The 12,040-nt window shown below is 34.5% G+C and overlaps 1 protein-coding gene and 1 non-coding gene across 2 annotated transcripts; one reads left to right on the top strand and one right to left on the bottom strand.

Annotated features, from left to right (window-relative positions):
• Positions 1 to 5,031: 5,031 nt before the first annotated feature.
• Positions 5,032 to 5,138, bottom strand: LOC142176949 (small nucleolar RNA R71). Its single transcript, XR_012705743.1, has one exon. It is a non-coding gene; the product is annotated as a small nucleolar RNA R71 (small nucleolar RNA).
• Positions 5,139 to 6,091: 953 nt separating this feature from the next.
• Positions 6,092 to 9,820, top strand: LOC142175985 (uncharacterized). Its single transcript, XM_075243004.1, has 9 exons — positions 6,092 to 6,623; positions 6,773 to 6,921; positions 7,146 to 7,299; positions 7,455 to 7,739; positions 8,013 to 8,234; positions 8,335 to 8,635; positions 8,861 to 8,918; positions 9,488 to 9,607; positions 9,719 to 9,820. The coding sequence occupies exons 1-9, from the start codon at positions 6,092 to 6,094 to the stop codon at positions 9,818 to 9,820; spliced, it is 1,923 nt and encodes a 640-aa protein (XP_075099105.1).
• Positions 9,821 to 12,040: the final 2,220 nt, after the last annotated feature.

Genomic DNA, 12,040 nt, shown 5'->3' with positions numbered 1-12,040 from the left:
GCTGTTTACGTTTTCTATCATTTTAACTCACTATTTTATCACTCGTTTGAAACTATTGAAGGTTGTTTTAAAAGGTTTTACTAAAATCGAGCTTGATTTATGAAGAAAATGATTTTTGTACTGTTTTAGAATGTACTGCATTTGCTGTAGCGTTATGACGTGGCTTACAAGTTTTCTTACTGCTTAGCTTTTATTACTTACTGAGTTGTCGTACTCACATTACTCCCTACACCTTATGTGCAGATTCAGGTATTTCTGAACTCGGTAGCGGGTGTTGATTGCTCTGTGGTAGAGTCATCGGAGTTAGCAAGGTAGCTGCCTGACGTTTGCAGCCCTGCTCTTCTCCCTCTTATCTTCCTTAGATTGTTTTTAGTATATTTTCAGACTCTTCATTGTATTCAGACCTTAGTAGATGCCCGTGCCTTGTGACACCCCGATGTCGGGCTTGTGTATTATTTCTGCACTGTTCATTTAGACTTACATTATGAAACATCTAATTAATTAAAGGCTTAAAATGATTGTTATTGCTTAAATGGTTAATTCGGAAGTTTTGTCGGCTAACCTAGTTTCACGATAGGTGCCATCACGACCGGCTTAGTTTTAAGGTCGTGACAAGTTGGTATCAGAGCCTAGGTTACATAGGTCTTACTAGTCATGAGTAGGTTTAGTAGAGTCTCGTGGATTGGTACGGAGACGTCTGTACTTATCCTCGGGAGGCTGCAGAACCTTTAGGAAAAACTTCAAATTCTTGAATTCTTATTGTGCATCCTTGATTCAGCATAAAATGTAACTCTTTGAATTCTTTCCATGCGTTCGTATGCGCGCATGAGCGCATGATATTGGTTGTGCGTCGACGGCTTGTGATTCCCTGATCGAGGGGCGAGATGTGATCTCTGTGTGTTGATGTTGGGCCAGTTTGGAGGACTTGAGGTCGGGCCTTGCTTATAGCTTGATCCCTGAGTTGTTGATTGCGCGAGCGCGTGTTTCTGGATTTATATGTTCGATAGTGTCCTTATTAAGGGATGTGATGACTGGATAGTTACGTGATGAGTGTGATGTAACTGCGAGATGTATTCATATGAATTGAATAAGATGAGAAGGGTCTTCTTTAGGGTAGCAAGAACTTTTTGGTCCTTGATTTCCATCGTGATTTGATGTATAGCCCCGAGTTATGGGTGTGTTGGAGGATCTTTTCATGTTGCCTAGTTGGGAAGTGAAGTAGATTTCACGTTGTGATATGAGTTCAGACTCAAGAAGATTAAGTGAGTGCGTAATGTTTGTGACGGTGGAAGGGTATAAAGAGAAGTTAGTTTGAGGCGAAGTAGGTGGGTTATCTCGTGTGGAGTGTTCTGAAGTTTGTGTGATCCTTATGTTGTTTGTCGGAAGACCTCTTTTACCAGTGAAATATATGTGTTGAAATTTGAATTTGGGTCGCTTAAGAGAGTGTGCTTGACTATTACGAGGGTGAATGCGAGATTTGCAGATAATTTGAAGTACTAAGTGGTCTATGTTGCACGAGCTTATGAAGGATTGAGTTTAATATCACTATGGTATTAAGGCAGCATTAGAGTATATGCATTATGAGTTATTGTGTGTTTTGATCTATGGCTTTGAGCCAAGTGGGGGAGTCTGCTATTGATTAGTCGATTGCACGGTTATATGCTATGTTGGTTCTAGTTTGAGGCGTACTGGTGAATCAGTTATGCTTACGGAGGTTGAGACCGAGGATGGCTCGAGTAAAGGAAATTTCAATAAAGGTTATGTTATGCTTTATGGGCGTATGAGAATCACGGAATGACTTGAGTTGTTATTGGTAAAGGATGTGCGGTGCATAAAACAGGAAGTTGCTTGGTTGCATTAAGGTAAGGTTACATTCTGCGGTGTCGGAGTGCTAACGGAGCACAGGTCATCCGGTCCATTTGATCGGTCTAATTACAGTTGAGTAGAGTGGATGACTCTCGAGAATGGTTCTAATGGGTTCAAGATTTTACATGTAATAATTGGAGATTTTCAGGTTGTATATTTGGCTAGAAACTGAGGTTTGCATTGGAGGGTGTCAAGACTCGTGGTATTTCAATATCATTATGGATTCTACACATCAGTATCAGGAAGGTGAAAGTAATAGCTTTAGATTCGCAGGAAGTCTCTTCAGGGAATATATTTCGAATGTGGTGCTTTTGGGGATATTTGAGAGAGTAGTCAGCGGCTTATGAACTGTAGGACGGTGTGGTTTTATGCTTGGGTCTCGTGTGGCGAGTCTAGGTCGAGGATTGTGGTGTTATAGCGAGAAGAAGTATCAAGTTGAAGGTAAATCAGAAGGAAATTGGATAGATGGGATAGCTTGGTAGTAGGCAGAATCGGCATGGTAAGGATATCACTAGTTCTTTGGATGCTTACGAGGTAATGAGTTTCTACAAGTGTTTCATGACAATGCTCTTGGGTTTTAGTGGCCTTCGTATCTTGGTTGAGTTAGAAGGATTCGGTCCTGACGGTTTAGTTTTGTGCAAATAAAATTTGGAGAGTTCTTGATGGTTTCTACCACGGTTAAAGATTTATATTTTCTACGAGAATGAGGAGCGTGGAATGTATAGTGATTTTCTTTTAGATAAATGATGAATATAAAATATTTACTTATTATATATTATTAATATTTTACTTTAAATAATATACTTAAATTTATACTTAGTATTTTGCCTCTTTCTAACTATTTTTGCAGAAAAAAAAGACTAAAAAAAATCACATAAGGAAAAGACAAAATGCTCGATGAAAGTCTGCTATGGCAAGTACAAGAATTAAGATGGGAAACGGAAGCCTATAATTGAAGTTCAGACACATCCAAGCTTCTATCTTAGACGTGTCCAAGCTCATGTCTTCAGACACCTCCAAGCTCATGTCTTCAGACACATCCAAGTTCACTCATCGGACACATCCAAGCTCACTCTTCAGACGTGTCCAAGCTCACTCCTCAAACACATCCAAACTCATTCTTTGGACACGTCTAATCATTTAATACTTGCAAGATTTATCTATAAAGAGAATGCAATTTGGCATCGGGTAGAAGGAGGAGAACTACTTTTATCTGAACTTTGGCCTTAACTTCCTTCTTTAACTATTATATTTTTTTCTTATTAGTTTTTGGATTTTCTAAAAATACTGGAAATATTCTAGAATTCCTTTTTGTTGTGAGATTTAAATACTCCATAATGGAGTAATCTCTTTTGCTGGGATAGTTGATGAAGCTTGATATATATTTTTTTAATATTATTTCAGTTTTAATACATCCTTGGCTTGAAATTTTCATTGTATAATTCATACTGTGCTGAAATAATGGTTTCTATCTAATCATTATTATCACTTCTATATATTTTATTTAAGTTATTCTTATATTAATTTTGTAATTCTCATGGAGCAAAATTAATATATAATAACCAATAAATAAAATAGTAGAGTGAGAATAATTTTTTGTAACACTCTTATTTCAAATCTACAATCTTGTTTGTCTTAGTTTTAATTCTCACAGAGGAATTGTTGTAGGCAAGATTACTTATTTTTAGTAAAAATATTCTCACGAAGTTTTTACTACCTTTTAGCACAATTCAAGCAAGAAAATATTTCGCTTCGATCGTCACTAGTTTTAACTCAATTAATTGCATAACCTCACGGAGTGCTATCAATTGACTTTTTCTTAATGAGCAAATATAATTCTATTAGCAATAAGAAATTATTCTTTAGAGAAATACATGTAGAAATTGAGATTTTATTGTAATTGTATTATCAAGTGAATTCAACGATTCCCATCTCTTTTTACATTATAAATCTTTCAGAAATTATTTGTTTTGCTTTAATTAATTAACAAGTTTTAAAACTCACCTTTCATCAATTTGGTTCTCTCAAATAGTAGTAAAAATATTAAAAGTCTGTAGCCTAGATTAACCAATCTCTGTGGGACAATATCATAAACTATACTAGAATTTGACTGAGTACGAGTAGAAAAATCCTATGCACATTGGTCTCGTCATATTTTTGGCACTGTTGCCAGGGATTGGCATACATCTACTTCATATTAAATATTTTGTTATAATTATCTTTGTATAATTCTTGTTACTATTAATATTATTATTATTATTATTATTATTATTATTATTATTATTATTATTATTATTTCTGTCAGTATTCTCACTATCTACTGAGTTAAGTACTTCTACCTACTACTTCTTTCATTAGTTTTCCTTAAGTATATTTAGTAAAATATTACTAGTACGTTTATCTACAGATACTATTCTAACTTTATTTTTAATTACTATTATTACTAGTACTATCTTTACTTATACTTAATATATATTATCGTACCTTTTTTCTAACTATTTTTGTTATTTTTGAAAATCTCTTTAGTTATTTTTAGTAATGCTTTAGAAATTAGTGTTACTTTATTATTATTTTTCTTCTCTTTAAAATTTTAGGTAGTTTATGACCCGCTCTTCTTCAAAAAAGTTGGCTAGTTACGATCCAAAAATTGAAAAATCTTTTCGATTGTGCAGGAAAGGACAAACAATATCTTCTCAAAGTATAGCTCGTGAAGGTACGGAGAATCAAGAAGTAGAAGACATTCAACTACCAGCCCATGTGGAGGATTAGTTTGATGAAGTAGCACCAAGGCCAGCAAACAGAATCCTAAGGGATTATGTTAGACCTGACCGCTTCAATTGCGAATCTAGGGTCAGAAAACCTCCAGTGGCAGCCAACAACTTTTAAATCAGGACTGGCCTGATTCAAGCGATTCAACAGTCTTGCATCTTCAATGGAGACACAAGTGAAGATCCACACAGTCATTTAATTGACTTTTTGGAACTTGTTGAAACAACTAAGTATAATGGAGTACCTCCTGAAGCTATCAAGTTAAGGCTATTTCATTTCTCTTTAAAAAGAGATGCCAAAACTTGGTTGCGAAGTTTGCCACAAGGTTCCATCACCACATGGGATCAAATGACTTGGAAATTTTTAAACAAATATTTTTCCCCTGCTAAAACCACAAAGTTAAGACAAGACATCTCTAATTTCTTGCAGACTAACACTGAGTCAGTTTATCAAGCTTGGGAAAGATTAAAAGCAATGTTAAGAAAATGCCCACACCATGACATTCCTGAACATATGCAGTTGTATATTTTTATCACGGGTTAAAATCCTCTTCTAGAAATGTGATTGATGCAGCTGCAGGAGGTTCTGTAATGGGAAAAACCATACAGGAAGCATTGCGATTGTTGAATGAGATTTCTTAGAATGCCATCCAATGACCATCTGAGCGTGTAATAATCAAGAAGGCTGCTACGGTAAATCAGGTTGATGCTTTAAATACACTAACGCAGCAAATTGTTTCTTTGGCACAAAGTTTGAAACTTTTAAGGTGAATACACAACAACCAAGTCAATCTAAAGCTTGTGACATGTGTGGAGGAAACCATCTGAACCATAAATGTCAAGCAAACAATCATAATGATGAATATGTACATTATGTCGGTTATAAACAGTACCCTTTTGGGAGTCCAATGGCACAAAAGCATCCAGGATTTTAATGGAGCAATCCAAATGGTGCAGAGAACTCTCAAAGCTTCCAGAAGCAACAAATACAGGGTCCTCCCGGATACCAGAATCCAAACCATGGTCAATAAAACTTCAGACCTTATCAGCAAGCAACTCTATATCAGCAAAGACCTCAACAAGCTCATTCAAGTCTTGATGATCTTTTGTATAAGTACATTAAGGTCACTGATGAAAAGATGGAGAGCCAAAATTTATCCCTCAAAAATCTGGAAATACAGTTGAGCCAATTAGCAGCTCTTGTTTCAGAAAAGATTCAGGGTCCCTTACCAAGCAATACAGAGAAAAATCAAAAAGAGCATCTTAAGGCCATCACCTTACGGTTAGGTAAGGAGCTTGATGAACCCTATGCAGACTAATCATAACAACAGGTAAACAACGGTAAGAATGTTGAAATACCCACTAAACCATCTGAAAAGAAAGAAGTCAAGAAAAAAGAAGAAAAAAATATTGAAAAATTAACTCCTCTCCCTGTGACAATTCCCTTTCCACAAAAAATGAAAAGAGAAAAGCTTGATAGTCAATTTGCAAAATATTTGGATATTTTAAAACAGATTCACATCAATATTCCGTTCACTGATGCTTTGTTGCAAATGCCTTCATATGCCAAATTTTTAAAAGAAATTTTGTCAAACAAAAGAAAATTGGACGAAGTTTCTGTGGTAATGCTTACTGAAAAATGCAGTGTTATACTTCAAAATAAGCTACCACAAAATCTTGGTGACCCAGATAGTTTTACAATTTCATGCACTTTGGGAGGAGTATATTTTGAAAAAGCTCTCTGTGATTCTAGAGCTTCAATAAATTTGATGCCATTTTCTATCTTTATAAAATTGAATCTTGGTGAAATGAAAGACATAGGTGTTTATCTTCAGTTTGCAGATCAAAGTAATAAGAAACCTAAGGGAATAATTGAAAATATGCTCGTAAGGGTAGATAAGTTTGTTTTCCCTATAGATTTTATAGTACTTGAAATGAAGGAATATCCCGATGAACCAATCATTTTGGGTAGACCATTTCTTGCCACAGGTAGAGCAATCATATATGTCCATCAAGGACAACTAATTTTTAGAGTTGATGAAGAAAGAGTGATTTTTATATGCAAAAGATATTAAGATTTTCACGAGATGAGACGTCCTCGTCGTGTTTTTTGATTGACATGCTTAATTATCTTACAGATGAATTCAAAGATGATCAATTAATTCCAGGCTCAATGGAAATATGTTTGGCCAAATCTAGCACAACACAAGATGATGATCCTATCATCAGAAGAGAAGCCGAAATACTAGAAAAAGATTCTGAAGATGAGGAGATCCAACCAGAACAAGTTCAACCAAAAATTGAACTCAAAGTTCTCCCATCTCATTTAAAATATGTTTACCTTGAGAAAGAATTATTTCCAGTAATTATTTCATCTTCTCTGACTGCGGGACAAGAAGAAAAATTGATTGAAGTGTTGAAAGCACACAAAGGAGCCTTAGGATGGACTATAGAAGATATCAAAGGGATTAATCCAGTTGTTTGTACGCATAGAATCCTTATGGAGGATAGCTACAGGCCAATAGTCCAGCCTTAAAGGAGATTGAATCCAGCAATGCAGGCAGTAGTAAAAAAAGAGATCATAAAGCTTTTGGCAGCAGTGTTATCTATCCCATTTCAGACAGCCCTTGGGTAAGCCCAGTTCAGGTAGTACCAAAGAAAGGAGGTATAAATGTTATAAAAATGAAATTAATGAACTCATACCTACCAGGACCATCACATGATGGAGAGTCTGTATTGATTACAGACGTCTCAATGATGCTACTAGAAAAGATCATTTTCCTTTACCATTTATTGATCAAATGTTGGAAAAAATTGCAGGATATGATTTTTACTGTTTTCTTGATGGTTATTTAGGGTACAACCAAATACCAATTGCACCTGAAGATCAGGACAAAACAACTTTCACATGTCCTCATAGAATATATGCCTATAGGAGAATGCCATTTGGTCTATGCAACGCCCCTGCTACATTTCAGCGTTGCATGTCAAGAATTTCTTCTAACAGGACTGAAATATTTCTTGAAATTTTTATGGATGATTTTACACTCTTTGGAAAAACATTTGAGGATTGTCTTCATTACATGAGCTTAGTTCTTAAGAGTTGTGAAGAGACAAACTTGATTCTTAATTGGGAAAAATATCATTTTATGGTTACTGAGGGAATTGTTTTAGGACATAAAATCATTGCTAAAGGGATAGAAGTTTATAAGGCTAAAATTGATCTCATAGCAGGATTACCCCCTCCCACAACTATTAAAGGCATCAGAAGCTTTCTAGGTCATGAAGGTTTTTACAGACGGTTCATAAAAGACTTTTCAATGATTTCAAAATTGTTGACTAACCTTTTGATGAAAGATATTAAGTTTGATTTTTTAGGTGATTGTTTGAAAGCATTTGAGACCCTTAAGGAAAAGTTATCAACCGCCCTTATAGTTGTGTCCCCAGACTGGAATCAAACTTTTGAGGTCATGTGTGATGCTAGTGATATAGCAGTTGGAGCTGTTTTAGGCCAGAGAAAGGATAAGAACTTTCGTCCCATTTACTATGCTAGTAGAACAATGAGTGAGGCTCAACTAAATTATGCACAACAGAAAAAGAGTTACTAGCAGTAGTATTTTCTTTTGATAAGTTTCGATCTTATTTGATAGGAACCAAGGTTATTATTTTTACTGATCATGCAGCTTTAAATACCTTTAAGCAAAGAAAGATGCTCGACCTAAATTGTTAAGATGGATTTTACTTCTACAAGAATTTGACCTTGAGATAAAAGACAAAAAGGGAACAGAAAATCAAGTAGCTGACCATTTGTCTAGATTAGAAAATCCCCCCCTTGAGTTTAGCGAAATAAAGGAAGAATTTCCTAATGAACACATTTTCTCAGTTAACTCAACTGTGACTCAACCACCCTTGTTTGCAGATATTACAAACTACTTGGTTGGAAAGTGGAAACCCCAAGATCTCTCTTACCAGCAAAGAAAAAAGCTTATATCTGATGCAAAGTATTATTTGTGCAATGAACCTTACTTATTTAAAAATTGCGCAGATAATATCATTAGAAGATGTGTGCTTGAAGATGAGATGAGCAAAATTTTATATCACTATCATGATGGAGCAATTGGAGGACATTATATGGCAAATCGAACACCCTTTAGAGTTTTGGAAGCCTGATTTTTCTGGCCGACTCTCTTTAAAGATGCCCGAGCATATGTTGCACAATGTGACAGGTGTCAGAGAACAGCTAACATCACTAAGAGAGATGAGATGCCATTACAATCAATACAGGTATGTGAAATATTTGATGTTTGGGGAATAGATTTCATGGGTCCTTTTCCTTCTTCTCATTCTTTTGAATATATCCTTGTGGCCGTGGATTATGTATCAAGGTGGGTTGAAGCCATCCCCACAAGGAAAAATGATGCTCGAACTATGTGCAATTTTCTCAAAAAAAAATATTTTTACCAGATTTGGCACACCACGAGTCATCATTAGTGACCAAGGGACTCATTTTATGAAAAGACAATTTTCTACTTTGCTGACAAAATATGGTGTGACTCATAAAATAGGAACACCATATCATGCTCAAACTCAAGGGCAAGTTGAAGTTTCAAACCGTGAGTTAAAAAGAATTCTCGAAAAAACGGTTGGAATCTCAAGAAAAGACTGGGCTTTAAAATTAGATGATGTATTATGGGCATACCGAACGGCATTTAAAACGCCAATTGGAACATCCCCATATAGATGTCTTTGGGAAAGCTTGTCATTTGCCAGTTGAATTAGAACACAAAGCTTTTTGGGCACTAAAAGCACTAAACATTGAATTAGCCTCTACTGGTAAAAATAGATTTTTTCAGTTTAATGAGTTGGAAGAACTGAGATTAGTAGCTTATGAAAATGCAAGAATTGTCAAAGAAAAAACAAAAATCTGGCATAACAATTTGATCCGACAGAAAAGTTTTCAAGTGGGAGATCAGGTACTTCTTTACAATAGTTGACTCAGGTTATTCCCAGTAAAGTTGAAATCGAGGTGGACAGGTCCTTACAATGTTACAGATGTAACTCCATATGGTACAATTGAAATTCAGCAAAATAATGGAGGAGACAAGTTTAAGGTGAATGGATACAGGCTAAAAATGTACTTTGGAGGACATTTTGAGCAAAATCCGTCGGTCACTTTGATAGACTGATGAATTTCAAAATTAATAAGTTGAGCTAACGACGTTAAACTCAGAACTATGATACCCTACCCGTAGCCATTGAGGTTGAAGCAATGGAACCTCATAAGTCCGATACAGATTTGGGTAATTAAATGCTTAACCAATTAATCTGGTCAATATCCAGGTTATTGTACAACCGGAACATCTTATGAAGGTCTCTACAAAAACTGTGTCACCTACATAGGAGTAACTCTATGGTAATCGGTATGCCTAAGTAACTGGTTGGTTAGCCATTTAATAATTCAATTTGAATGTTGGCACAGGTAAATTTTCTAGTTTATATTCATAACCAGCACTTTATGCCTGTTAAATTGTTAAATTAGTTCAGTCTATTACACATAGAACATGTGTGGTCATAGTTTCTTTCAAGCTTTCTTATGTGATTGTAAATTTAAAAGTCAAAAAGATTTTATTTTATTTATTTGTATATATTTTTAATCTAAATATATATATATAAGGATTTTCTAATATATTTATCTATGCATAACTAATTTTCTTTAGTTTAATCATCCTTTATTCGTAAGTATTGCTCTTGTATGGTTTTAAAGTGTTAAGATAAAATTTTACATACCGTTGAACATAATTTTTTTCATTTATGCCATATAACTTCCAAGTTTGTGATTTTTGTTTTATGAAGGCAAAGGATGAGTATCTCCAAATATGAGCAATTGTTGAAATTGAGAAGCATTATGATCACAAACAGGTAGAATCAATATAATTTAGCTAGAACTTGCCCGAAATGTTTATCGAGGCGAAATTTCAGAAAACATTGATTTTTTTTAAAATTAGGCTTTCTTTGTTTAACTTTTTTTTTAACCTTTTTATTCCGAAAGAAAAACAAAGTGTACATATATATCCTTTTAGCACCCAAATTTGAGCCTTCAATTTTGTTGTTATACCATCATGAAAAAAAATTAAGAAAGAATACAAAAATAATATTCTTATTCTTTCCAAGCTATCTATAGTTGAGTAGAAATGGTTATCAAAGCAAGGGATGGAGAACTATGAAGAAAACAAATGAAAAAACTGGGCATTCTAAAAAACTGTGCTTCATGTATATATGAATGTCCCATACAAAAATACAAAAAAAATGTATATATGCTTGAGAAATAAATTTGTGGTTGACAAAATAATTAACTTTTATGATAAAGCTGGAAAGATCAAGTCACTATAAATATATCCTTTACCCTTACCAGCATTAAGCCAAATATTACAAAACCAAAAATGTCCTAAGAAGATTTTAGAAATCAATATTGATCGTATATTAGTGGAGACTGACAAGAAGGGCAAGCTTATGGAAAAATTTGAGAAACTCAAGAGTTGTGATCATAAAGTTATCAATCCCAAAAGGTTCATTATGAATACGAGCTGCAAAATTTCTTTTGCTAAATAAAAGCAGAAGCAGAAACAAGGTAAAGATTTGGTGAACTTGAAAACGTTATTAGCATTGAACTTTATGTAAATTTTTATATTCTCAATTTTCTACTTTACAAGAAACAATAATTACTAATAAATTTATTCTCCTCGAGGACGAGCAATGGTTCAAGCATGGGAGAATTTGATGAATATAAAATATTTCTTATTATATATTATTAACATTTTACTTTAAATAATATACTTAAATTTATATTTAGTATTTTGCCTCTTTCTAACCATTTTTGCAGAAAAAAAAAGAATAGAAATAATAGAAGGAAAAGACAAAATGCTCGATGAAAGTCTGTTATGGCAAGCACAAGAATTGAGATGGGAAACGGAAGCCTATAATTGAAGTTCAGACACATCCAAGCTTCTATCTTGGACATGTCCAAGTTCATATCTTCAGACACATCCAAGCTCATATCTTCAGACATATCCAAGCTCACTCCTCGGACACATCCAAGCTCACTCTTCAGACGTGTCCAAGCTCCCTCCTCAGACACATCCAAACTCATTCCTTGGTCACGTCTAATCATTTAATGCTTGCAAGATTTATCTATAAAGAGAATGCAATTTGTCATCGGGAAGAACGAGGAGAACTACTTTTATCTGAACTTTGGCCTTAACTTCCTTCTTTAACTATTCTATTTTCTTCTTATTAGTTTTTGGATTTTCTAAGAATACTGGAAATATTCTAGAATTCCTTTTTGTTGTGAGATTTAAATACTCCATAATGGAGTAATCTCTTTTGCTGGGATAGTTGATGAAGCTTGA

This window comes from Nicotiana tabacum, chromosome 22 (assembly GCF_000715075.1).
Source record: "Nicotiana tabacum cultivar K326 chromosome 22, ASM71507v2, whole genome shotgun sequence".
NCBI classification, from domain to species: Eukaryota; Viridiplantae; Streptophyta; class Magnoliopsida; order Solanales; family Solanaceae; genus Nicotiana; species Nicotiana tabacum.
This window is presented reverse-complemented; position numbering and strand designations above follow the sequence as displayed.